The 24,622-nt window shown below is 36.0% G+C and overlaps 2 protein-coding genes and 2 pseudogenes across 3 annotated transcripts; 2 read left to right on the forward strand and 2 right to left on the reverse strand.

Moving 5' to 3' along the window:
• The first annotated feature begins 1,397 nt into the window (after positions 1–1,397).
• Positions 1,398–3,316, forward strand: LOC147299157 (uncharacterized; annotated as a pseudogene).
• Positions 3,317–4,075: 759 nt separating this feature from the next.
• On the forward strand, positions 4,076–6,196 carry LOC147299158 (pentatricopeptide repeat-containing protein At4g16470 pseudogene; annotated as a pseudogene).
• A 171-nt stretch (positions 6,197–6,367) lies between these two features.
• Positions 6,368–8,082, reverse strand: PDE247 (Tetratricopeptide repeat (TPR)-like superfamily protein). The gene has a single exon (XM_086251281.1). It carries the CDS (start codon positions 8,068–8,070, stop codon positions 6,514–6,516), a length of 1,557 nt encoding a protein of 518 aa, XP_086107407.1. The 5' UTR covers positions 8,071–8,082; the 3' UTR covers positions 6,368–6,513.
• A 1,173-nt stretch (positions 8,083–9,255) lies between these two features.
• Positions 9,256–15,102, reverse strand: LOC147299160 (receptor protein kinase TMK1-like). Of its 2 annotated transcripts, none has more exons than XM_086253530.1 (3): positions 12,145–15,102; positions 10,458–10,999; positions 9,256–9,536 (listed from the first exon to the last, which is right to left on the reverse strand). In XM_086253530.1, exons 1-2 carry the CDS (start codon positions 14,594–14,596, stop codon positions 10,491–10,493), a joined length of 2,961 nt encoding a protein of 986 aa, XP_086109656.1. In that variant the 5' UTR covers positions 14,597–15,102; the 3' UTR covers positions 9,256–9,536; positions 10,458–10,490. The 2 variants fall into 2 exon arrangements, with proteins under 2 accessions (XP_086109656.1, XP_086109664.1); XM_086253538.1 differs by lacking the exon at positions 9,256–9,536 and having other exon boundaries at positions 10,159–10,999; positions 12,145–14,727; positions 14,852–15,102.
• Positions 15,103–24,622: the final 9,520 nt, after the last annotated feature.

Genomic DNA, 24,622 nt, shown 5'->3' on the forward strand with positions numbered 1-24,622 from the left:
TACGGATGATCTTTGACTATGAACATAGAAAATGAACGGGTCAGATTATTGAAATCACGTTGTGGTCTTCATAATTATGGAAACAACAAGGTTTCAACGGGAAAGTTATTAGAATTATACTCTTCAAGTGTATTTATATGTAGAAGCTCACATATTGATCGTGTTTTCAACAATCCGAACCGTTCAAGTTTTAGTTCCCCACTCAAAGAGAATTCTTGTAAAAAATTAGCTTAATCGGAGATGTAAAAGTGACGTAACGGTGGTCGAATTAATGAACGATCATGGTTTTTTTAATGATAATTGAATGGGTAGATGAATTCCGATTTAGCCGATTTTTTATAAGTGTGATATTTGACTATGAAAATAGAAAATGAACGGTCCAGATCGTTGAATTAATGAATTGACGATCGTGGTTTAATAACTTTAATTATAGTTGTATTATAAAAGTTGTATATACACATATACATTTATGTTTTATTATAGTTGTAATGTTGTATATAATTTTAAAAGTTAATTACTTTTTTATTTATGGTATTACATAGTTTACACTATTACTATTTACTAACATTATAGTATTATATAATAACTTAATAAGCATATTAATAATTTATTAGAGTAAACAAATGAAAAGCCTATTAAATATGTTATGATTTCCAAATTGAGCTTTGGATTGGGCTTTGGGCGGGCCTAAACGGGCCGGGCTTCGGGCGGCCCATGGGCTTCAAGGAAATGGCCCAAGCCCAACCCAAGAGACTTTCGGGCCGGGCCGGGCCGGCCCAAATTTCGGGCCAAATTGGGCTTCGGGCCTAATAGGCCGGGCGGGCTTCGGGTGGGCTTCGGGCCTTGGGCTTTTTGGTGAGGCCTAAGCCTCGCATTGCATCCGCCCCTGCTGGGTTAGTAACTTAGTTGTTTTTTAACTTTTATTTATTTTATTAGTATTGTTAATTGTTAATTGTTAGTTTGTTAATTGTTATATGGGTTGCTGGGTAATTTGGGGCTGTTGGAGTGTTGGGTTTATGGGTTAGTTTTGTTAATTGGGTAATTTGGGGCTGTTGGGTTTATGGGTTAGTTTTGTTAATTGGATAATTTGGGGCTATTGGGTTAGTTTTGTTATTGGGTATTTGGGTTAATTAGGGATTTAAGATTGTTATTGAGGTAATTGTTAATTTGGGTAATTTGGGGCTGTTGAGTTTATGGGTTAGTTTTGTTAATTGGATATTTGGGTTAATTAGGGATTTAGGGTTGTTATTGAGGTAGTTGTTAATTGAGGTTATTATTGAATTAATTGTTAATTTAAATTTCAAACAGAAACAATCATGGAGAGGTATTTTAAAAGAAAATTAGGTGAGAGTTCGTCATCTTCTCCAACACCAAATCATAGTCTTGAAGTTGAAAATGAGCTAGATGCAATTTTGGCGAACCTTCCTGCAGACCCTGGACTTCGACCTCCAATGTTGAATTATGATCCTAATATTTGAGATCAAGTTCGAAGAGCTTATCTACAAAAGGGTCCGTGTCAACCTAGAAATCATACATTTCCACAATCAATGTTTGGAGAGTACGCACGACTTTTTAGCCCTCTTTGGTTTCATGAGTATCCTACTTGGTTGGAGTACAGTATATCTAAAGATGCTGCCTTTTGTCTTTGTTGCTATCTCTTTAAATCAAAGTTTGAACAAGTGGGTGTGGATGCCTTTAATGGTGAAGGTTTTTCTAATTGGAAGAAAAAAGATAGATTGCAAGTTCATGTTGGAGGCCCGGGTAGTGATCACAATATTGCTTTTTTGGATTGTCAAGCTCTAATGAATCAGAAGCAACATATAAATCAGTTATCATAAAGCACTCATCTAAGTCTCGTACTGACTATCGCAATCAATTGACTGCAATACTTGATTGCATTCTTTTATTGCGACAAGGTCTTCCTTTCCGTGGCCATGATGAAACAAGAACTTCAAGAAATAGGGGAAACTTTCTTGAGCTCTTGCAATTTCTTTCTGATCATAATAAGAGTGTTAAGGCGGTTGTGTTGGAGAATGCTCCTAGGAATCTACAATTAATCACACATGATATTCAGAAAGAGATTGTAAATGCAGCTGCAACTGAAGTCATTAATGCTATCATTAGTGATATTGGAGATGCATTATTTTCTCTTATGGTTGACGAATCACGTGATGTGTCAATAAAGGAGCAAATGGTAGTTGTGTTTCGATATGTGGACAAAAAAGGCCAAGTTATTGAAAGGTTTGTGGGCATTCAACATGTTACTAGTACAACTGCACTTTCATTAAAAAAGGCTGTTGATCTATTATTCTCTAGACATGGATTGAGTATATCCAGGCTGCGAGGACAAGAATATGACGGAGCTAGTAATATTCAAGGTGAGTTTAATGGTCTTAAAACTCTTATTTTGAATGAAAATCCATGTGCCTTTTATGTTCATTCTTTTGCACATCAACTTCAACTAGCTCTTGTAGCCGTGGCAAAGAATCATATTCAAATTGCCACTTTCTTTGTCTTGGTGAGTAGAGTGATTAATGTTGTTAGGGCTTCATGCAAGCGTTGTGATTCACTTAGAGAAAAACAACAACTTGAAGTTATGGAAGCTATTTAAAAGGATGAGATTCTAACAGGACAAGGTTTTAATCAAGAAACTAGTGTCAAACGTCCTGGTGATACACGTTGGGGTTCACATTATGGTACCTTGCTAAGTGTGATTTCTATGTTCTCTCCTATAACTAGTGTGCTTGAAGATATTGTTAAGGATGGATTAAGTGTTGATCAAAAAGGTGAGGCAAATCTTTTGATGGAGTCTATGCACTCTTTCAATTTTGTTTTTTGTCTATTTATGATGAAAACTATATTGGAAATCACAAATGATTTGTCACAAGCATTATAAAAGAAAGATCAAGATATTGTGCATGCTATGATCTTAGTCAATTGATGCAAGCAACAATTGTAAGTAATGAAGGATCATGAATGAGATACTTTGCTTGATAAAGTTTCTTCTTTTTGTGTGAAGCATGATATTTATGTTTCCAATATGGATGATGCATTTGTTCCTCAAGGAAGATCACGACGTGGAATGCAAGAAATTACCAACCTTCACCATTATCGTTTTGAGCTCCTTTATACTTTCATTGATATGCAACTTCAAGAATTAAATAATCGTTTCAATGAGGTAAACACAGAGTTGCTTATTTGTTTGGCATGTTTGAGTTCGGATAATTCTTTCTCTGCTTTTGATAAGCAAAAGCTACTTCGCCTTGCTCAATTGTATCCGAATGATTTTTCTGACAAAGAGCTCGTATCCGAATGATTTTTCTGACAAAGAGCTCTTGGCACTTGAAGGTCAACTTGGGACTTATCATATGCAAAGGCATCGGGCAAATTGGGTTAGGTTGGTGCCCAAACCGCCGGCCAAACCAAGGTGGCGATTTGTTGATCTTCCAAATGGTAACCGACCGGTTCTTTGGTTGGATATTGGTTTGGCGAGACGATGGTGGCGAGATGTGACGCACTGACGGCGACGCCTTGCAATGGGTGATATGATTGAGATTTGAGAATCGTTGTGAGGTCGTGGTGAGAGAGAAATTATATTTGAGATCTTAGACTTGAGAGAGAGAGAAAGAGAGGATTATATCAAAGAATGATATAGTGAGGAGTGTGACGAGGATGACGCTGCCTGCAAAAACTGCTTCAGGGGAGAGTTTTTCATTTTACTTATTAGATTATGATAAAACAAACTTAGGATTATGGTTAATTTGATAAATAAGATTAGTTTTTACTTATCCCACCAAAGAAAAGATCTGGATGCATAAAATTTAATAATATAATATATAATTATATATATAAATTAATAAATGGGCGGGTCAGGTTCATATTGGGCGGGTAATAGCCAAAACCGCAATCGACCCATATATTGTTGGGACGAAAGGGTTAACTTAGTCGGTTGCTGTGTGGTGACGGACCAACCTGACCCGGATCAATCGGTTTGGCGGGTTTGGGCAGGTTGATGCCTAGCCCTACATGATACGGTGATACCAGTTCAAAGGAAAAATGTAAAGGAAGCTGAGGATCCAATATCTTCATACAACTAAAGTTGTCCAAAAAAAAAAAAAAAATCCCAGGAAACCCCAGTTTTCAATGATTTATTTGAATAGAACGGTCGAATTTGTTTTCTCCACGATCGACTCATTTGTTATATAGGCAGCTATGGTGGCTATGCGTTCGCCTCGCGACCGCATACCATTCTACGCCACTCTACTCGAAGCCTGCTCTTCGACTAAGAAACTCCAAACCCTTAAACAGCTCCACGCTCAAACCATAGCACTCGGCATTTCCCGCCATGACTTTGTACGAACTAAGCTCGTCTCCTCCTACGCCTCCTGTGCCCAGCTGCACCAAGCCAACATCCTCTTCTCCTTCACCACTCGCCAACCCACCTTCCTCTTCAACACCCTCATCAGATCCCATTTGTCTCAAGGCTTATTCTCTCAATCTTTGTCCATTTTCCGCCGAATGGTCGCTGCCAATAAACCTTTTGACCGCCATACCTTGCCGGTGGTTCTTAAATCTTGTGCCAAGTTATCGGCCTTGAGGCTTGGCAAACAAGTACATGGAGCCATTTTGGTTAATGGGTTTTCCTTAGATTTGGCGAACTTGAATGCGTTGATTAGTATGTATTCTAAGTGTGGTGATTTGGCTGGTGCGCGTAACGTGTTTGATGGAATGTTCGTAAGGAATGAGATTTCTTGGTCGGCGATTATGGCGGGGTATGGGATGCATGGAGTGTTTGGTGAGGTATTTGAATTGTTTGATATGATGGTGGAGGCAGGAGAGAGGCCGGATGGGGTGACTTTCACAACGGTTTTGACTGCGTGTAGTCATGGAGGGTTCACAGAGAAGGGGACGGAGTATTTTGAAATGATGGAACCGAGGTTCGGGGTGAAACCCAGGTTGGAGCATTTTACCTCTATGGTGGATATGTTGGGCAGGGTGGGACGAGTGGAGGAAGCAGAGGAGTTGGTTTTGGGGATGACAGTGAAGCAGGATGCGGCATTGTGGGGTGCATTGTTGGGGGCTTGTAAGATTCATGGGAAGGTAGAGGTGGCTGAGAGGGTAGAAGAGATGATTGATGGAAGGCGACTTAGTGCAGCATCTCTGTGAGACATTTAACTGTGAATTACTTGCAAAATTCTAACAGTTCCATTGCTCATGATGCTAAGTTTGCTTTTGGGAGAAAAATTGTCTTCTCAAGTCTGCCAGAATTAAATCACTTTAAACGAGCCTATAGATTTGTCAGGCAAAAAGTTGCCTTTTAGTTACCAGAACAGATTATAGATGGACATGCTCTGTCTACCTTGTTATGGCACATTACTTTGTGGGGGAAACACATGTTGATTGCAATGGACAGAAATGCTAGAGACTGTAAACCACACAAGGACGGAAGAATTTTTCAGTTCTGCCCTTCTCAGCTATCAGAGGTTCCTTGTGATGAACTTGCTACTATGCTGGGTCATATTGTCTTATTCACCAAGAAAATTTGAGGAAAACATGCTATGATATCTCATATTGACAAGATAAGAAAATTAGAGGTCGACTATTTCCTTGGCATCCAGTGGAAAAATTAAGAAGAGATTGTTACAAGAATAACATGTTTACAGTTGGTCCACAAGTTCTTCACTTTTTGTTTCTTGATCATGTTGACCCCTGTTCTTGATTCTTTTTGCAGGCATTTTATGTTTTGGTGCATTATGAGAATTAAGTGGTATGTGTTTAAGGTGATTCTGCAGTGTCTCCTTTAGCACTTATCTTTATGGAAATACTGTGAAACCGAAGGCCACAAGAAAGGGACTCTTATCTTTAAGTTGTTAAGAGAAAAAATCTGAGTGGTTTGCATCAAACTGCTCGAGAGCTGTAGTTCTTTGGTATTTTGTCGTCTTTTTCTGGTGCTCAGAGCAAGATTCTTAAATAAAATGATGAGCCCTGCAATTTGTCATCGTGCATTTTCAAACATCATATGCTGAGGAGATGAATCACATTGCAAGTTAACCATGAAATATAATTCGATTTAAAACTCTGTCTGCCCAATATATAACTCAAGCCAGTCTAAGCAGGAGACTTAGTTGAGTTTGAGAATTTGAGGTGATTTCCTTCCATGTTGGTGCTACTGGACATTACAATTTAACAAAGAATGCTCTAGCTGGGTGTTTCTGTGCTCATTTAATCAATGCTTAAACCCTTTTTCTTATGAATATCTCTTATTCTGCTTGATTAATTCATTCCCTCATTCCCTCATTTCCATCTTTATATTTTTGATAAGGCAATCCAGCAAATTCAGAAATCATGAAACTGCACTGAACTTTTGTCTGTATTAATCTTCTCTAGTAAGATTACCAGTAAGTAATGGTTTTAGTCCACCATCTCAAAACTGTATTATATAGACAAGACAGACTATGGAGCTTGACAAGTAGTTACAAAAGCATATTGTATTTCTGAATGACTTTACAAGTTTCAATCATGCTCGTAGGATTCCCTCACAATGCTTTCTGGAATATACCCACATAATTTCAGCTCAGAGGAGAGAAGCTCCAGCATTCCAGATATATACTCTGTGTCAACATGGGATTTATCACCAGCCACGAATTCATGAATGTTACAGTCAATCTCAATTGAACTAAATCCTGGTTTCTTCTGTATTCCGAGGGCCTTCATTTTCTTCCTAACCTTGTTTGCACCATCCCACCTACCAACTGCTGCATATATATTGGAAAGGAGCACATAGTTGGAATCACCACCAGGATCCACCTCAAAGAGGCACTTCATTAATCTTTCAGCTAAGCTGATATTCCCATCAGATCTACAAGCAGCTAGCAAAGAACCCAACACAACTTCGTTTGGCTTCATTGGCATGCTTTCTATTACATTGAATGCATCTTCCAACCTCCCTGCGCGGCTGTAGAGATCAACTATGCACCCGTAATGCTCGATTCTCGGGGTAATTCTGTGAATTCTCTTCATATTATCAAAGAAATGAAGACCCTCATTGACTAAACCAGCATGGCTGCACGCGGTAAGAGCTCCAGTGAAGCTGACCCCATCTGGCTTGAACCCTTCCTTCTGCATCAGGTTGAAGAACTCAAGAGCTTCCTCTGCATGCCCATTAACAGCAAATCCTACAATCATCGAGTTCCACGATACCAACGTCCGCTTGGCCATGTTCTCAAAGACTTGACGAGCAAAATCAATACATCCACATCGAGAATACATATCGATCAACGAATTACTTATTCTAATATTGTCTTTAAAGTCTTGCTTCATAACAAACCGATTTATCCACAAGCCTAAACCAAGTGTTCCCAAATCAGCACATGCAGCTATTACAGCAATTATGGTCACATAATCTGGTTCCACACCTGATATCTGCATCTCGCGGAACCACTCCAAAGCTTGCTCAAACTGAAATTTCTTGACAAACCCACCAATCAAAACAGTCCAAGAAACTGCATCTCTCTCAGGCATTTTTTCAAACAACTCAATTGCATCCCCGACCTTCCCATTTTTCACATACCCATCAATCATAGTATTCCAAGACATCGAATTCCTCATATCCAGCGCACCAAAAACCAATCTAGCAAAATCCACATGCCCAAACTTTGCATACATATCAATGAGCGCCGTGCCCACCATCACATTATTTGTATCCAATCCCAGTTTACGCGCATACCCATGGAGCGAAGGGCCAAACAACATGCCTTTCGCTGGAAAATGGGCACAGCCGGAGAGAAGTGTAACGAATGTGATGTGGTTCGGTTCAACCTGAGCCAGTCTCATTTGGATGAACTGCGCAACAGCTTCAGCTAGTTGACCATTTCGGCAGCGCTGGGCTATGGAAGAGGTCCATGAAACAGTGGGGTCTGTGGGTTTGTTGGTGTTTTTCAGAGAAACAGAGTGTTTGTTGTAATGGTTTGGCATAGGGGAGGTGGAGTGGGATGGGTTTGGAAGAGGAACAAGTGGTGGTTGTTTCGGAAGTTGAGAAAGTTGGGTTGCTGTGAGCGCGGGAAGACTCATGGTTTAAAATACCGTTACTCCAAAGCTCATATTATATCCGAGAATCATACACTCAGGCACTCTTAAGGGTACAGAGTGTGTTCAAAATTGGGCCTATAACACGGCCTAAGCCTGATAGACTGGCCCGAGCTCGGTCCTATTTTTAAGGACTATGGGCCGGCACATGTTCGGCAGTGACCCTTTCTACAAATGATAGGGCATGAGCCTTTCTTTTACAGCCCTGAGCCGGCCCGTGGTCTGGTATGCCTCGTTAAAATAATATTTTGAATCTTTTTAATTTTTTGAGTTGGGATAATATTTTGAATCTTATCTAGTTATCTCAATCAAAACAAAATTATTTATTAAAAGGGCCAAAATGGCCAAATCAAATGTGTATTTAATAGGATTAAATGGGTCCAATTTATTAATGGTATGTTAATATGTTTAAAGATAAAATCCGAATTGGATGACTATATTATGGTTATATATAATAATTTTTATTAATTTTTATTTGAGTAGGGTATGTGCCCTACTGCCAAGCCTATTTATAATAGGATCTGAATCGATCTTTCCTAGGACGTACTCGAGCGACCCATTTTACAAACTTAGTGAAAATGGAAAGTATATAAGATGGGGGAAAATGATTGAACTAGTTGCATATTCACGATTTGACATTTGTAAGTGGAATTTAATCTATCATGATTGATTTAAGACAAGAAAAAGATAAACTAGTAAGTACCAATAATTTGACATTATTGATAACATTTTGTTCAGTACAGAGTTTGTTTAAGTTGGAAGTACCATATTCTGGGGGTAGTATCTCCAACGGTTAGAGACATTTTAAAATTGTGAGAGTTGGGTTAAGCACAAATCAAAATATATTTCACTATGTAGGTGTAGGCCATTAGAAAACGGTATCAAAGTCTATATCAATCGAAGCTCTTAAAGTTAGCTCAAATAGCGAAAAAATGTGAGGTAATGGATAGAATTTCTTCCAATATTAAAAAAAAAAAAAAAAAACCTATACTAGTCGGAAGAGTGTCAGGTGACCCCACACAAGGATGTGTGGCTCAAATGAGGCGTCGTGTAAAGCTAAAATGTTTGAGGTAGTTGAAAAATAGGATTTGTTTTATGCAAGAAATAGAATTGTTGAAATATGGTCCATATGGATATATTCATATATCTATGGAAATAATATGATGGAAATTGTAGGAGGGATTGTTGTCTTGTACTGAATATCCCAAATGGCTATTTCTTAGTCTTATTTATAGACTTCAATGTAATGCAGACAAGTAACTGCCAGGAGCTAGCTAAGTCTCTATACTTATTTCCATATTTAAGTTTCAGCTGGTTAGCTTATGAATCAAAACAAAGAAACTGCAGCTAGAAACCAAAGCTTCTGGTACAAGAAAAGCCTAATCCCAAACACGAATTCAACATAGACTGTATAAGTGGACCTCCACAACTGCCCATTTGTATGCTGCAGCCTGCAGCATACGTCACACCAAAATTTAATATTAATACAGTGTTGAACATTCAAAGCACCCATTCACTTTAAAGAGCTAGCCATACCAACCAAACTAGTTAGCACTGATATAGTTGCATTGAATTAGATTGAAAAAAAAAAAAAAAAAAAAAAAAAAAACCAAATATTGGGGATGCAAAGGAATATATGCATCCCTCAGTAAACCAATCAACCATTCATATTTAAAAATGACAATTGATCACATTTCATATAGGTAATGTCTTTGTTAATTTTGCATGTAATAGGTTGGCTAATGAAATAAGCCATACATGACTAATGAGTAAGGATCATCTCAGACCTCAGTGAAGTTGCAGCATGTTTTAGGGCTACTACAGTTGGTTTAAATGATGATGGTAATTATCATTGTGTGGTAAAACCTGAATTGGATGCAACAAATTTTCCCACTTAATTTTTCTGGGAAATCCAGGTTGGAACAGGATAGGGTTTAATGAGAGAAGGTTAATATCTTCTTAACTGTCTAATTATGTGTGTGCAAAATTATATAGTGAGTTGTGTTTCATGGCCAAGAAAAAAAAAAAAAATATATATATATATAGTGAGAAATGTTTTAAAATAAAATGCAATTGATTCTCTACAAGGTAACATGTACAGGAACGGAAAAAACACAACATATAGTTCATGAAATAACAAATAATTTGAATAAAAAATTCTCTATCTACATTGATGTATCAGAAAATTTTCACAGCTCTAGGAACAAATCCTGAAAAAACTGAAGGAGTGTCTTTGAGCACTAGAATGGCTCTTCTTCTATTCATTGTATGCACCAAGGAAAAGGAAATGCTTAATATCATATCCTATAGAGCACAAAAAAGATCTATTGAGAAAAATAAGCAACTTATTTAAATTCAACAAGAGCCAATACCATTTGCTCTAGACTTGCCAATAATAAGTTTACTCATCGACCATCAGTAGAAGTGAAGGACTCTGCAAACCCAGCAGGCCTTGCAGGAATACTGCCCTTGCTGTCCTCAAGGCTAGTATAGCTGACCCCTCTGCTTTCTGCTTCCTGCCAAACTTTTAACAACTGGGGAAGAGGTAGGTTGTAATTGATTTCAGAGAAAGATACTGATTCATCGGTAACTGGTTTCCACATTTCAACAAGTGGGGAGAGCACGCTCACTGCATGGCCCATATCAGGTCGATGGGTTGGCTCCCTTGCAGTGCAATGTCCAGCCAGTTCAGCTATCGTGCAGATGCTCTCAAAAGTTTCTTCATTAACATCAAGAGCTGGATCAATTGCATCCATGAGCTTCTCCTTGGTTGACTTGATTCGCCAAAACCACTCAGCCAAGTACCGGCTTTCCTCTGGCCGGTTTTCATCAAGCGCCATTAATCCAGTCAAAAGTTCCATTAACACCACACCAAAGCTGAACACATCTACTTTAGTTGTGATTTTGCCCATCACTGAAACCAATTATCATGATTTAGTATGAGATTTAGACATATCTGATTTACAAGTATATAACCAAGTTGAAAACTAAGCAAATTCAGTCATCCTCAGAATATCCCATAGATTCTCACCATTTGTTGGTCAAGGGAATTACTGGCAGCTTTAATTAAAGTAGGATACAGTAAGCTCATACCAAGTCACTGCTCTATAGCTATAACATATTCCTAATTTCCTATAACCATAAGAACTATTTATCTGCACTTATTCAACCACATAATAGAGCCATGCTTGCTTTAATCTGTATAGTGCTTTCTGATCTCTAACCGAACACACTTTGGTAAAACTAAAGAGATAAAAGTATGTGAGTTTGACTTGCAGGCCATTTCTCACATTGAGGCTTAAACAGAAGCATCTTATCTCTCTTTAAGGTAAAAAAGAAGAGGAATTCATTGTATGTTTATAATAGTTGCAGATAATGTTTATAATAGTTGTAGATATGTTTTACAAGTACAGGACAATAAACAAGACATATGTTTAATGGAACCTAGCACCTAACATTTTCATTCATTGCAAAAAAATAAGAATAGATATTGCATTTAAAGCCTTTCACCAAACACAATAGGGAAAGGGACTTCAGATGCAGAGTATATACTATTTCTGACCATCTTCCTCTTTCGCATGCAAATTCTAAATGACCCTAAGTGGATTAAGGACAGGCCAAGTATGCTGAGTCGTTTCGCCACTCACCTTTTCACTATAGCGGCAGACAAATTAATTATTTCTCATGCGTTCCTTCAGTTCAATATTGAAATATTGAAATAGATTTGTGTACATTTTCCACTTTGTTCTTTAATATCAGTTATGTACATGCTCTACAAAATATGAGTTCATTTCAGCCCAACAAATTTCCAATCATAACCACTAATATTGGCAAATTGTAAGAATTTAACTGTGACAGAAGTATATACCCTAGTTTTCTGTTTAAGGTGAGAAAGGGCAATGCTAGCAAGATACAAAGTAGATAAAATTAAGCAAATTTGTAAAACCACAAAAGATGTCGAGATTATAGTCACATCAGTTATAAATCAACGTTTCTTTTGCTTGCTCAGTATAAGACCCTATTTATTAATTCCATTCCAGGATTCAAATAAAATCTTACCTGCATATTCAGGTGCAAGGTATCCGAATGTTCCTGCAAGCCTAGTCGCAACAGACTTCTCCCCATCCGGAGCAAGTTTCACCAACCCAAAATCTGAAACTTTTGCGTGAAAGTCATCACCCAGAAGAATATTAGAAGATTTAAGATCTCGGTGTATGAAGGTCTGGCGGGCTAAATTATGTAGATACTCCATCCCTCTGGCAACATCCAATGCAATTGTGAGTCTCCTCGTCCAAGATAAGGGCTTCAGATCAAGGCTCTTCCAATGGAAAAGATGCCTGCTAAGAGCGCCTTGAGACATATACTCATAGATAAGAAGCCTTTCATTGCCTTCAATCGAATACCCCAAAAGAGAAACCAAATGTCGATGACGGACCTTGGAAAGAACAGCAATTTCTGCCTCAAATTCATCCACTGCTTTGCTGCTGATGATCCCACCCTCCATTCTCTTAACAGCTATTTGTGTCCCATCTTCTAGTTCACCCTTGTAAACAGTTCCAAATCCGCCACGGCCTAGCTCATTTTCAGGTGCAAAACTTTTTGTTACCTTTCGAAGAACTTGAACAGATATGACAAGGTTCCCAGCCTCAAATGTATGAGAATTTTCTGTACCACTGCTCTTGTTACTTGCAGAAGTAGTCCCAGTTTTAGTTGATAACCTTCCGGGTGTGTTATTGGAAACTGCAATCTTAAACCTATTTTCTGGATCAGATGGGTCTCTTGGGTGAACCACAATGGAACTAGGAGCCTCTGAGATCTTTTTCCTGGTCTTACAACAGTATATAGACAGACAAACCAACAGAAGTCCCACAACAGCAACAACTGCAATTCCAGCAACAATTATAACTGTTTTGGATCTTTTGGGTTGAGATTTCTGGACAGAACTAGATGGACCAGGATTTGAGTGAGTAATCGGCGAAGGTGGTGGTTTTGCACTACCTGATGATGGAGTGTCTGGTGGTGGTTTTGCACTACCTGATGATGGAGTGTCTGGAAGTGGTAAAGGAGGTTGTGAAATATTGACTGGTGGTAAAGGAGGTTGTGAAATATTGACTGGTGGTGGGCTTGCAGTAGGTAAAGGAGGTGGCGTAGTTTGATTAGCAACTAAAAGAGGATTTCCCTCGGTGATGACCTTCAGACTATCACGAAATTTTGGTAATGGAGGCTCAATATTGTTTCCACTTATATCCAATAATCTCAAAGATTTCAACTCAGTAAAATTAGTAGGAATTGTACCAGTTATCTTGTTTCCTGGAACCCTTATATCAATCAGAGAATCTAACTTCACCAGTGAAGGACTCAGAGTACCAATTAGATTGCGTCTAGGCAAATTGATGCCAGAAACCTTGGACTGTGGATTGCAATTCAATCCCAACCATGGCCCCTCACAGGGGACATTACCAGACCACTTAGAGGAAAGACTTGATGGGTAATTCAGACCACCAAGAAAATCCAAAAGTGCAGTAACTTCCGGGGCACATTGAAGCCCAGGATCGGGTTGACAAAATGAATTAGAATTATAAGTAACATTACCAGACTTAAACTTCGGTATTGGACCCATTAGCTGGTTATTTCCTAGGTCCAGTTTGTCAAGCTCCAGGTCAGCCACTGTCTGTGGAATCAGGCCAACAAGTTGGTTACCATTGAGGTTGAGGTCCTTGAGAGAAGAAAGATCTCCAATTTTCTCTGGGATTGTCCCCGTGAATTGGTTTCCATGCAGCCAAAGCTGTGTCAATGATGTCATTGATGCAATTACATCAATTGGACCAGTCATCCCACCATCTTGATTATTCAACCATAAAATCTGCACCAAAGATTGTCCAAAACTTTTCGGTATCTCACCAGTTAATCTATTAAACGAAAGTTGCAGTACTGCGAGAGATGGAAATGCACCTAAGAACTCAGGCAATGCTCCAGCCAGATTACACTGGATTAAGGAAAGATTTTGTAATTGATCTGATTTTGCAAACTCAACAGGAAGAGACCATCCAGTAGAGGCATTCAAGGGAATGTGATCTAAAGCCAAGACCCTGAGACTACTAAGGCCATTGAAGAAATCTGATGGGATTGTATCAAACTCATTGTTATCCAAATAAGCAAATTCCAGTTCAGATAAGCCACTAAAAGTGGGCAATTTCCCATTGAAGTTGTTCTTTTGGAGGCCAAGGTTGTAGAGCTTTGGGAGCTGGTTAAAGTTCTGAGGCAGAGGTCCTTTAAGTCCCATACCCTGAACTTGAATCTGTGTCACTCTGTCCCCAGAACAGAACACATGAGGCCATGAAGGAGGGCCACAAGGGTCATCCCCATTGTCTGGCCATTTTAGAAGCTCTGAATTCTCCAAACCCTTTCTGAAATCATTCAGAATTTTCAGGTCATCAGGGTCAGTGGCACCATGAGCCACAGTGAATAGGCACAGAATTAGACAAATACATACCCTCCAATTTGCCTCCATGGTCACTCCCTATAAACCAATCAACAACAGCAGCAGCAATCCTAACCCCACAGGAATTTTCACAACAAACCCCAAAACAGACTATAACAAGCGAAACCCAGATTCAGAAATGCAGAGAAGAAACACAAAACCTGAAATGCAAGTCACTCCATTTTGTAATTTTCAGGAGTTGGGCAAGAAAATGGAAGGCTTTAAGGAAAATGGCAACGACCCAGATGGGAATTCAAAGCTGAGAAGGTCAAGATTGCCTTATACCTTTCTGGGTTTTCATCCAAATGAGTATCTGAGACTACTCCACCATGAGAAACCGACTAGTCTCAAGCCCTTTCTCGCTTTCTCTACCTTTTCTCTGTTTTAGTCTATTTGCTGTCTGTAATTTACTAATTTCCATACTTGGAATCAGTGAACTGACAGTTTTGCCCAAGATGAGGTTGGCTTTGGCTCGAGTGAAGAGTGACAAATCAAAATCCAAGTGTCGGCGTTGTGTGATAGAGAAAAATCAAAAATCATTTCCACTTTTGAATTCTTTGTATTGTAATTTGTATCTGAAATTCTATACTGTATGTGCGCGCAAGGCATAATAATAATAATTAATAATAACTTTATTAAGAAAATGATATCTGATTCTAGATTTCTAGGAACCCAAACAGTGATCCGAGTCCCACTAGATTACGTGCTCCGCTGATTACGGATTGGAAACTTCTACACATTCCTCGTTGGAATGAGCATGAAGAATAATGCGTGTTTCATTTTCTCAACAGTTTTACAATTTTCCTGGGATTTTGATAACACCATAATATGCTTATTAAATGAGTAATATGTAATTATAAAAACAAAATAATTAAGCTTGAATTTTTTTAAAAAATAGTTTTTAGATGGAGATCAATAGTCTTTTAAAATTTATAAGAAAATATTTTTAATTCATAATAAATTTATTTTAATTTTAAAAAAAATTATTTTAATTCATAATAAAATCATCTCCCAATTTAAAATGTGTTTTCCCTCCTAGGATGTAGAGTGAGTTTTGTAGAGACTGTCGGAGTTAAAATTTAATATAAAGTCGTCAAAGAAGAAAAATAAAAAAACTTGATTAAAAACCCTAAATCACTACCGGTCTTAGTTTAAGAAAAACTCATAAAATGAACTGCACTTTAAGTCTCCCTTATAAAAATGGATGTGACTATCAAACTCTGTTGGAAAAGTGCTACATTTTTTTTTTTTTCATTTCTTACCTCAATTCTAATCTTGTTCCAAAGGCTGAAATGAAAATATTAAAATTATTCCATTCCATTTCCGGAAATGAATTACTATTCATATTCCCATTCTAACATTCAGTCAAAACAAATGTGGCCATTATGCATTTATGCCTATGCCATTGCCAACTCGTTTCGCAAATTGGAATTACAACCCTTTGGAAGTCCACAATTCATGAAGTCTAACTTTTTGTTTTGGGAGAACATCAAGTCTAACTTACTCTGATGTTCTTTTGCCACACAATGTCAGCAATTTGATGACTCGTAATAAATAATGGTTGTAAATTTTTTTTTTTTTTTCAAAAAAATATGAAAAATCCATTATCATTTGAAAAATAAAAAATAAAAAAACTCAACACAAAAGAGAAATATATATATATATATATATATATTTGTGTAACTGTGAAAGCTTATTGGAAGTGTATTCTGAAAAAGAAACCTTACTAAAAGTAACTTCTAAACAAGCAAATAGATGCACTGCAAGAATCTTTTTATCTTATTTTTACTTTTAACTTTTAATCTATGTCGACCAAAAAAAAAAACTTTAATGTAAGTCATTTATGGCGAATCTAGAAAAATCTTCTATTTTGAATGTTATTATTATACCTGAAATCGTAAATGAGAATATTTAGATGGCTTTTGATGATCCATAGCAAATATCAATTGTAGAATTTACCTCTTGAAAAATATAAGAAATCCACTATTGTTTGAAAAGAAAAACAACACAAAAGAGAAATATAAGAATTTACATAATTGTGAGAATTTACTGAAAGTTCTAAACAAGAAAATGGATATGCGCATTAAAGATGGACCTACTTATTTTATTTTTTTCTGTAACTTTTAATCTAAGTATTTTATTGCAAATCCAAAGAAAATCCTCTATTTTGAATTTTATTATTATACTTTAAATCATAAATGAGAATATTTAGATGAGTGATGGCCAACTCAAATATATATATATATATATTTTTTACAAAGGGAGGCCAAAGAAAAAGGCCTAGAGGGGGGAGGGGGGATCGAAACCCGGTGAGGAGGGGGGCAGCACAACTGCTTGGCCAACTGCCCTACCCCAAGTCCTCATGGCCAACTCAAATTAGTTTTATAATTTACCGCTTGAAAAATATGAGAAATCCACTGTCGTTTGCAAAAGAAAACAATACAAAAGAAATTTTTGAATTTGCGTAATTGTGAGTTTATTGAAAATTATGAACAAGCAATTGGATACGCAACATGCATTAAATTACAAATCCGCTTATCTTATTTTTACTTTAAACTTTTAATCTAAGCCTTTTATTACAAATCCAAAAGTAATCTTCTATTTTGAATTTATTATAGATTTTTTCACATTTGGTACCCAAACTTTGGCCCGTGTCCCAACTTAGTACCAAGACTTTTATTTGATTCAATTGGGTGCCCAAATTTTTGTTTTGTGCCTATTGGATGGGCATTTTTACCTTTGTTGTTGTGTCATTTCCGTTAAACAAACTGACAAAAATTGACTTAGGAACTTAATAGAACTAAAATAAAAGTTTGAGCACTCAATTGAATCAAATAAAACTTTGGGGTACCAAATTTACTTTGGGTATCAAGTAAAGAGGCGAGCAAAACTTTGAGGGTACCAAATTTGAAAATCCTTTATTATTAAACCTAGAGGTATCAAACGGGTCAGGCCCACATGAGCACGGTATGATTAAAACGGATACGACATGTCATGAGCACAAAATGGGTCGGGTTGGCAAGAACACAACACAAGTAAATGGGTCGGAACTTACCGATGTTCTTATCCCATCAGACATGGCATTGTGTCCTATATTGCATGTTTTGTAGTAGTGACAACTCAAATTTGATAATGACCCATTATAAATATTAGTTGTAGAATTTACTACTTGAAAAATATAAGAAATTAATTATCGTTTGAGCAAATAAAACCCAACACAAAATAGAAAGCTATAAATTTTCCTAACTGTGAGGGCTTACTTAAATTTTTGAACAAGAAAATGGACAACCATAGTTAACTTATAATCTAATGGCATGTTTGGTTTGCCGATTGGAAGCTTGGGAATGAGAAAACAATTTCTTATATTCCCATTTTTGGTAAGTGTACACATGGCCGGGAAAACAATATATGTCTTGTTCATAGGTAAGTGGTGCCCCAAAAGGGGGAAAATCAAACCCTCTTTCCAGCTTGAGTTTAGTTTTCCCTGCTTTCATGGGAAAGCATTGATAACATTTTTTCAAGACCATATTACCACTTTTAATAATTGAAAATATCAATTCTATCAATAAGAAATTGTTGGCTTTCTTTTTATTTAGTATATATAAAAAATAGGGGTCTAATTGGAAAATTAAACTATTTTCAAATTAGAAAACATGGTAAATGAAATTAAAAAAAATTATTTTCTAGTTACTTTCCTAGCATTACCAAACAGAAGAATGAGAACTTACAATATTCTATCCCCTTTGAAAAATGCACAGGAATGAATTTCTCAAACCAAATGGAGCCTAAGTCTTTCATTTCGAATACAAAGATAATCTTATATTTTGAACTTTGTTATTATACCTTAAGCCATAAATGAGAACATTTAGATGTGTGATACACGACTCGAACTTGATGACTCACAATAAATATGAATGGCATAATTTACCTTTTATAAAATAAGAGAAATCCACTATCGTTTGGAGAAAAAAAAAATAGAAAAGAGAAATTTGTGAATTTGAGTAACTATTAGAGCTTAATGAATGTTCTGTATAAGATAGTGGATACGTCGCATTAACTTACAAATCTATATTCAAAAAACAAATAAAAATCGCAAGTCTATTTATCTTATTTTTACTTTAAATTTTAATCTAAGTCTTTTATTTTGAATCCAAAGGTAATCTTCTATTTTGAATTTTATTACTATGCCCTAAAACCATAAATGAGATATATATAAATATATATATATTTTTTTAATATCTTGGAGAGGGGGGATTCGAACTTGGGATCTCATTGCTCTCAAACCATAAATGAAACATTTAGATGAGTGATACAAAACATGATGATCCACTATCGTTTAGGAAAAAACAACAGCACCAAAGAGAAATTGAATTTGTGTAACTATGAGAGTTCACTAAAAATTTTGATCAAGCAAATGCATACGCTACATTAAATTACGGATCTGCTTATCTTATTTTTACTTTAACTTTTAATCTAAGCCCTTTATTGTGTATATCCAACCAAAATATCTTCTATTTTAAATTTTATTACTATAATTTTTTTTTTTTATTTGAGAAGGAGAATTCGAACTTGAGACCTCTCCCAATATTGGAGAGTGAAATACCAATATACTAAAATGAGAACATTTAGATGGGTGATGTAGAATTGGCCTATTAAAAAAATATTAGAAAGCCACTATTGTTTGGGAAAAAACAACACAAAAGAGAAATTTGTGAATTTTCATAACTATGACAACTTACTGAAAAATTCTGAACAAGCAAATGAATACGATGCATTAAATTACGAATATGCTTTAACTTTTAATCAAACCCTTTTATTGGGAACCCAAAGGTAATATTTTATTTTGAAATTATTATACCTAGAGCTTCAAATGGGTTGGGCCAACATGAGCATAATACGATTAAACGGGCACGACATTAGAAACAATCTTTGAAAGGAGCACGAAACGAGTCGGGTGCGTACAAACATGACAAGTAAATAAACAGGGTCATGCCGAAGTTTTTAGCCCATGTGGCACGGCATGACACAAGCATAACACAGGCCAAGCACGAGCACGAAATGGGTCTAAACTTTTTAAAAAGCATTTCAACAAGTAATTTCATACTTTCAAGAAAAATATGTCCATATTGAATTATAAGAAAGAAAAAAAACATAAGATAAGTTTCTAATCCTAAACAAACAAAAAGAAAAAATGGACCGTTTACTAAAAGCAACCCAAAAGTCAGCATTGCATAATTGCGAGATCTTACTAAAAGTTATAAACAAGAAAACGAACCCGTTGCATTAAAAAACTGATCTTCTTATCTTATAATTTCTACTTTAACTTTTAATCTAAGCCTTTTATTGTGCTTTTAAAAAAAGAGAGCGTTTTATTGCTAATCCAAAGGTAATCTTCAAACTTGAATTTTATATAAATATTTTCCTAAGGGAAAATTTTCGAGCAATTGTGAGTGATAGTGCATAATCACCCTTAGATTAATTGAATAAGTAATCTCCTAAATGGGTAACTCATGAATCATGGTATTTGATAATTCCAATTGAATAAGTAATCTCCTAAATAGGGATAGTGGCTCACGAGCGTGCCAATTGGTTTTTTTTTTTTTATTTGAATGAAAGATATTTTTATTGAAGAAAACTAAAAGGAGTTACAATTAGATTGAAGCTGCCATTGATGCCATATAGGAACATCCTCTACCCAACTAGTAAGATCCCCATAATGTAAAGCAAAACAGGTACGAGCATGAACCTCCCCATTACAATTCTAGACATAACTACAGTTAGCCTCAGAAGATTGACTCTCTTAGCCTCCTCTAAAAAGTACCTGTCAGGGGCTAAATCCTTCTGGACTCCAAGAGGATAGATGAAAACCTAAGACAAACCGGATCCCGAGCAAAAGCGCCAGTATATCTACTTGTTGGAGGAAGCAATTATGATCAAAAGGTTTGGCGATAACCACCGCAAGCTCTCCGTGAGATCACGACAATTGTAGTACCTGCACCACCAACCCCCAAAATAGGATTGGAAGCACCATTTGACCTGAAAATCAACTAAAAAAAACACACGAAACTGTTTAGAGCTCATCTCTATTGACAATAAGTCAGAGAAAAACCATAGACAAGCTCTCTCTAAGTAAGAAAGGGGACTCGATAAATCAAAACTAAAAACTAACTCAGGATCAAGAAAGGGACTTGACAAACTAAGAAAACTAAATCACTAGCTAGCTTGAGGTTAGACAAGATTTAGGAATTTTTTCTCTTCAGCAACTACGGGTTTTTACATACATATATATAAAGTGATGCATAAATTTAATCAGATCGAGTAACCAAATTTGATAATTATGATAAAATTAAAAATAATTGTTTAGTACGTTATTTTAATTTATTTTTTAAATATGTTGTTAGTGGTCGTCTTTTTAAGGAAATTGTTCTCTTTTTATTTTCTTTTTCAATCTTTTAACAAGTTTTTCTTTCATTTTATCATTTTATCCTTACACTAATAAAATTTCTTTATGTTATCATTTTAGTTAAGCATGGGCTTTTCTTGGTATTTTAAAAATTTTACTAGTAGACTTTATATATTTATATATAGAGGAGCGCTCTAGAGCTAATCAGTTAGTAAGATAATACGACGCTAACCATCATTTTTAGCCTACTACACAATGTAATCTCATGATCAAAACCGTTTATTTTTTAGATTCTCATTCAAAGATCATCCTTATAAAAAATCAACAAAATAAAAAATCGTGTAGTCAACTATTTGTAAGTTAATTGTGCTCATGTAAATAGATGAACACAAGTTTTTCAATAAATATGAAATGATTGTAATGATAATTCAATGGCTAAATGATTTCTGATTTGGTAGATTTTTTGCAATGCTGATTTTTGAATAGAGACCTAAAATATGAACGGTTTGGATCATAAGATTACAATGTGTAGTGAGCTCAAAATGGTAGTTAGCACCGTATTATCTTACTAATTGATTAGTTGTAGAGCATTTTTGATATATATATATATATATATATATATATAGATTCCTTAATTCATAAATGAGACCATTTAAATGAATGATGCACAACACAACTCAATTTGTTTTTCTTTTTTATACGGAAGAGGAGGATCAAACTCGATTGTTGGGACAATTTTACGGCTCTTCCAACTAAACTACCCAAAACTTGCTACACTACTCGAATTTTATGACTAAAAATTTGTACCTCATGACCGTCACAATTACACTTGAAATAGGATCAGAAATTTTTTGTTTCTTTTTGCCCATGGGAGCACCGTTTTTTCTTTTTCTGTAACTGACCTTCAATTTTTCGATGATAAATTTTTCCTTTTTATTTTTCTCATTAATTATGTTTCTTTTGAGTCTTGACCTACGTGGATTAAGATTTAGTTGTTATGGTGGTGTTGTTGCAATTTAGTTTTGTCGACATGCATACATGCATACAAATAGATACCATATATGACACACTTCTCAGCTCCAGCCAAGTATCAGTTTTTGCATGGACAGGAAAGCAAAAGGCACTGTAAGATGCAAGTGTCATTTACATTTTGCTTACAAAGATGTGGCCCACAGAATAATGAAAGAGTATAAACATTCTCACTGTGTTTCCCCCTTTTTCTTGTTTAGCACCATCAAACAATATTGGTCGTACTCACCACCTGCCTTTAATTTATAGTAATTAGAAGGCATCTTGAAGTAATATTTAACACGAATACATAGGTTTTGGGGCATCTTCAAGTAATAATTTGTAGCTAGCTAGGGTTTCCTTTTTTTTTGGCAGAGCATAAGCTCATATTTCATGCACCTATCAACTTTAATCAAACAATTTCCAACAAGTTATTGATATATAATATATGTTCTACCCACAATCATATAGCCTACTTGACAATTAATTAACTAGCAAGCTAGTCTTTTGTTTGTACACGAGATAACCAAGATAAGCAATGAATTTTGGATTAAATTTCATCAGATATCTAGGTTTTAATTTCATCCAAATCTGAAGAGGCCAGGAGTACGTTCGATCAAGTTATTCAATCTCCCTAGAACAGCCAGCTAATGGATTTGTTGTAGGATGATCATGTCAATATGACCTTATATTGATGTATCAGGACATTAGATATAGGTAATAAGGTACATTAATTTTACACCCACTACGTATATATATAGTGCTCATGCTTGAAAGGCATTTGTAGATCAGGATACTACAACTTCCTTTTTGTGAAAGTAGAATTCAAATTTCACAAACAGTAGTGCTACATATACCACATTTTTATACCATAATTTCATACCACCTTACATGGCAACTTACATGGCATTCATACATTGCATACTAAAAAATAAAAATAAAAACCTAAAAAGGAAAAGAAAAACTTTGTCCAATAAAATAATGACACGTCAGATGGTATAAAAATGTGGTATAAGAATGTGGTAAATATAGCATTATTCTTTCACAAAATATAATTTATATCAAGGGAAACCCGAAATTAAAATTTAGATAATTTATATCATTATCTTAATTATAGATATGGTACGATCTAAACCAATACGTGTTTAGGCTGAGATTCTAGTTGAGGCCAACCATTATTTTGGCCAAACTAAAAATGAGTTAGTATTTAGGTCGAAAGCTAGTATTGCTCCGATCGACCACATGGATGGTCAAATATGTAGATATAGCACCTTCACCTAATTGATGGTTGCAGCCAAACTTGTTCGCGACCAAGCTATTCCAATCCAAGTGTTGTAGCAACCTATTTTGGACATGACAAGGAGGCTTCGACCACGGTCTCTAGAGACGATTCAAGAGCATTAAGGAAGTCCATACAATGCCTAAAAATGATGAGCGATGAGTGATGACCGACGACCTTATTGTGTATTTCCATATTCAGCCAAGTTTCTAGAAAAGTCTTTTACCAAAATCAAAGTCAACACAAGTTCAAAATTCAAAGTGAAGAGGGAATCCGGATTTGGGGAGCAAATCATATTAATTGCCAATATCAAGACAATAAAGATATCATATTTCAATTATGTCTCCGATTCATAGGATTGATTGCAATCAAAGAAGATGATTTTCAGAATTTAATGCCAAGATTTGAACTTCGGGCCCAAGTAAACTACGAGCCTTAGCTTCCATGGAAAGATTTTGGGAATTCTTGCTTTCTTGGAGAACAAGTCGATAGAAGATCATAATCTTAATTATCTCATTAAATCTATACGATTTATTAGGATCTTTCTTTGAGGCCAACTTATGACCCAGCCCAATTGAATGCTCATTAAACCCTATAAATATAGCTATTTGAGATGAAGTAGGACACGCCCAACATCACACAAACACCATCAAGCCGTAATTTTTTCGTAGTTCTAGTTCTGGTTTCTCTGCTAAGCCTTATACAATGCCTTAGTATTGATTTATTTTCTTGCTCATTTACTTTTCATGCAATTTACTTTGTGGTCTTGTCTTTTAATTCAATCTTGATATAAGTTTTTTACATTCTCCGCACATATGCACTTGTTTAAAGTGACTTGCACCAACTAATTAAGGAACTCATCATTGAAACGGTTCCAACATAACCGACATGACACATGCATATCAAACAAAAAGCCACTCTCATGTCTCATGTATTTTCCAACTTCTATTCATCCACTATTAAATGTTAGATCAAGTTTGGAGCTCTCTACCGACACTAGAGCTTAATATATAACAAGTGGCAACCGCGCTCCCCCATGTCCATTTGGGTGCATAATCCTCTCATGCAACCCAAACAATCACCAAAAAGTAAAGGGAGCTAGCTAGCAGCCAAGGCCCCCCGTTGTCTCTGTTTTATCCATCCAATTAGACACAAGTGGGTTGTGCAGAAAGTTAAAGTTGTGTCTTGGTACTAAGAGCATCCTACTTTTACTAGTGATAAAAAATCTCTGGAACATTTTATGTTTAAGATTAGATTTTATGAGGTACTCACTAAATTCTATGTATATAAAAGGTAGAAATAGAGGTTAATTTTTAACTTTTGTCTAAGTTGAGAAAAGAAATGAATTAATCATGAAGAAAACTTA

Source organism: Dryas octopetala, chromosome 1, assembly GCF_963921425.1.
Source record: "Dryas octopetala chromosome 1, drDryOcto1.1, whole genome shotgun sequence".
Lineage (NCBI taxonomy): Eukaryota > Viridiplantae > Streptophyta > Magnoliopsida > Rosales > Rosaceae > Dryas > Dryas octopetala.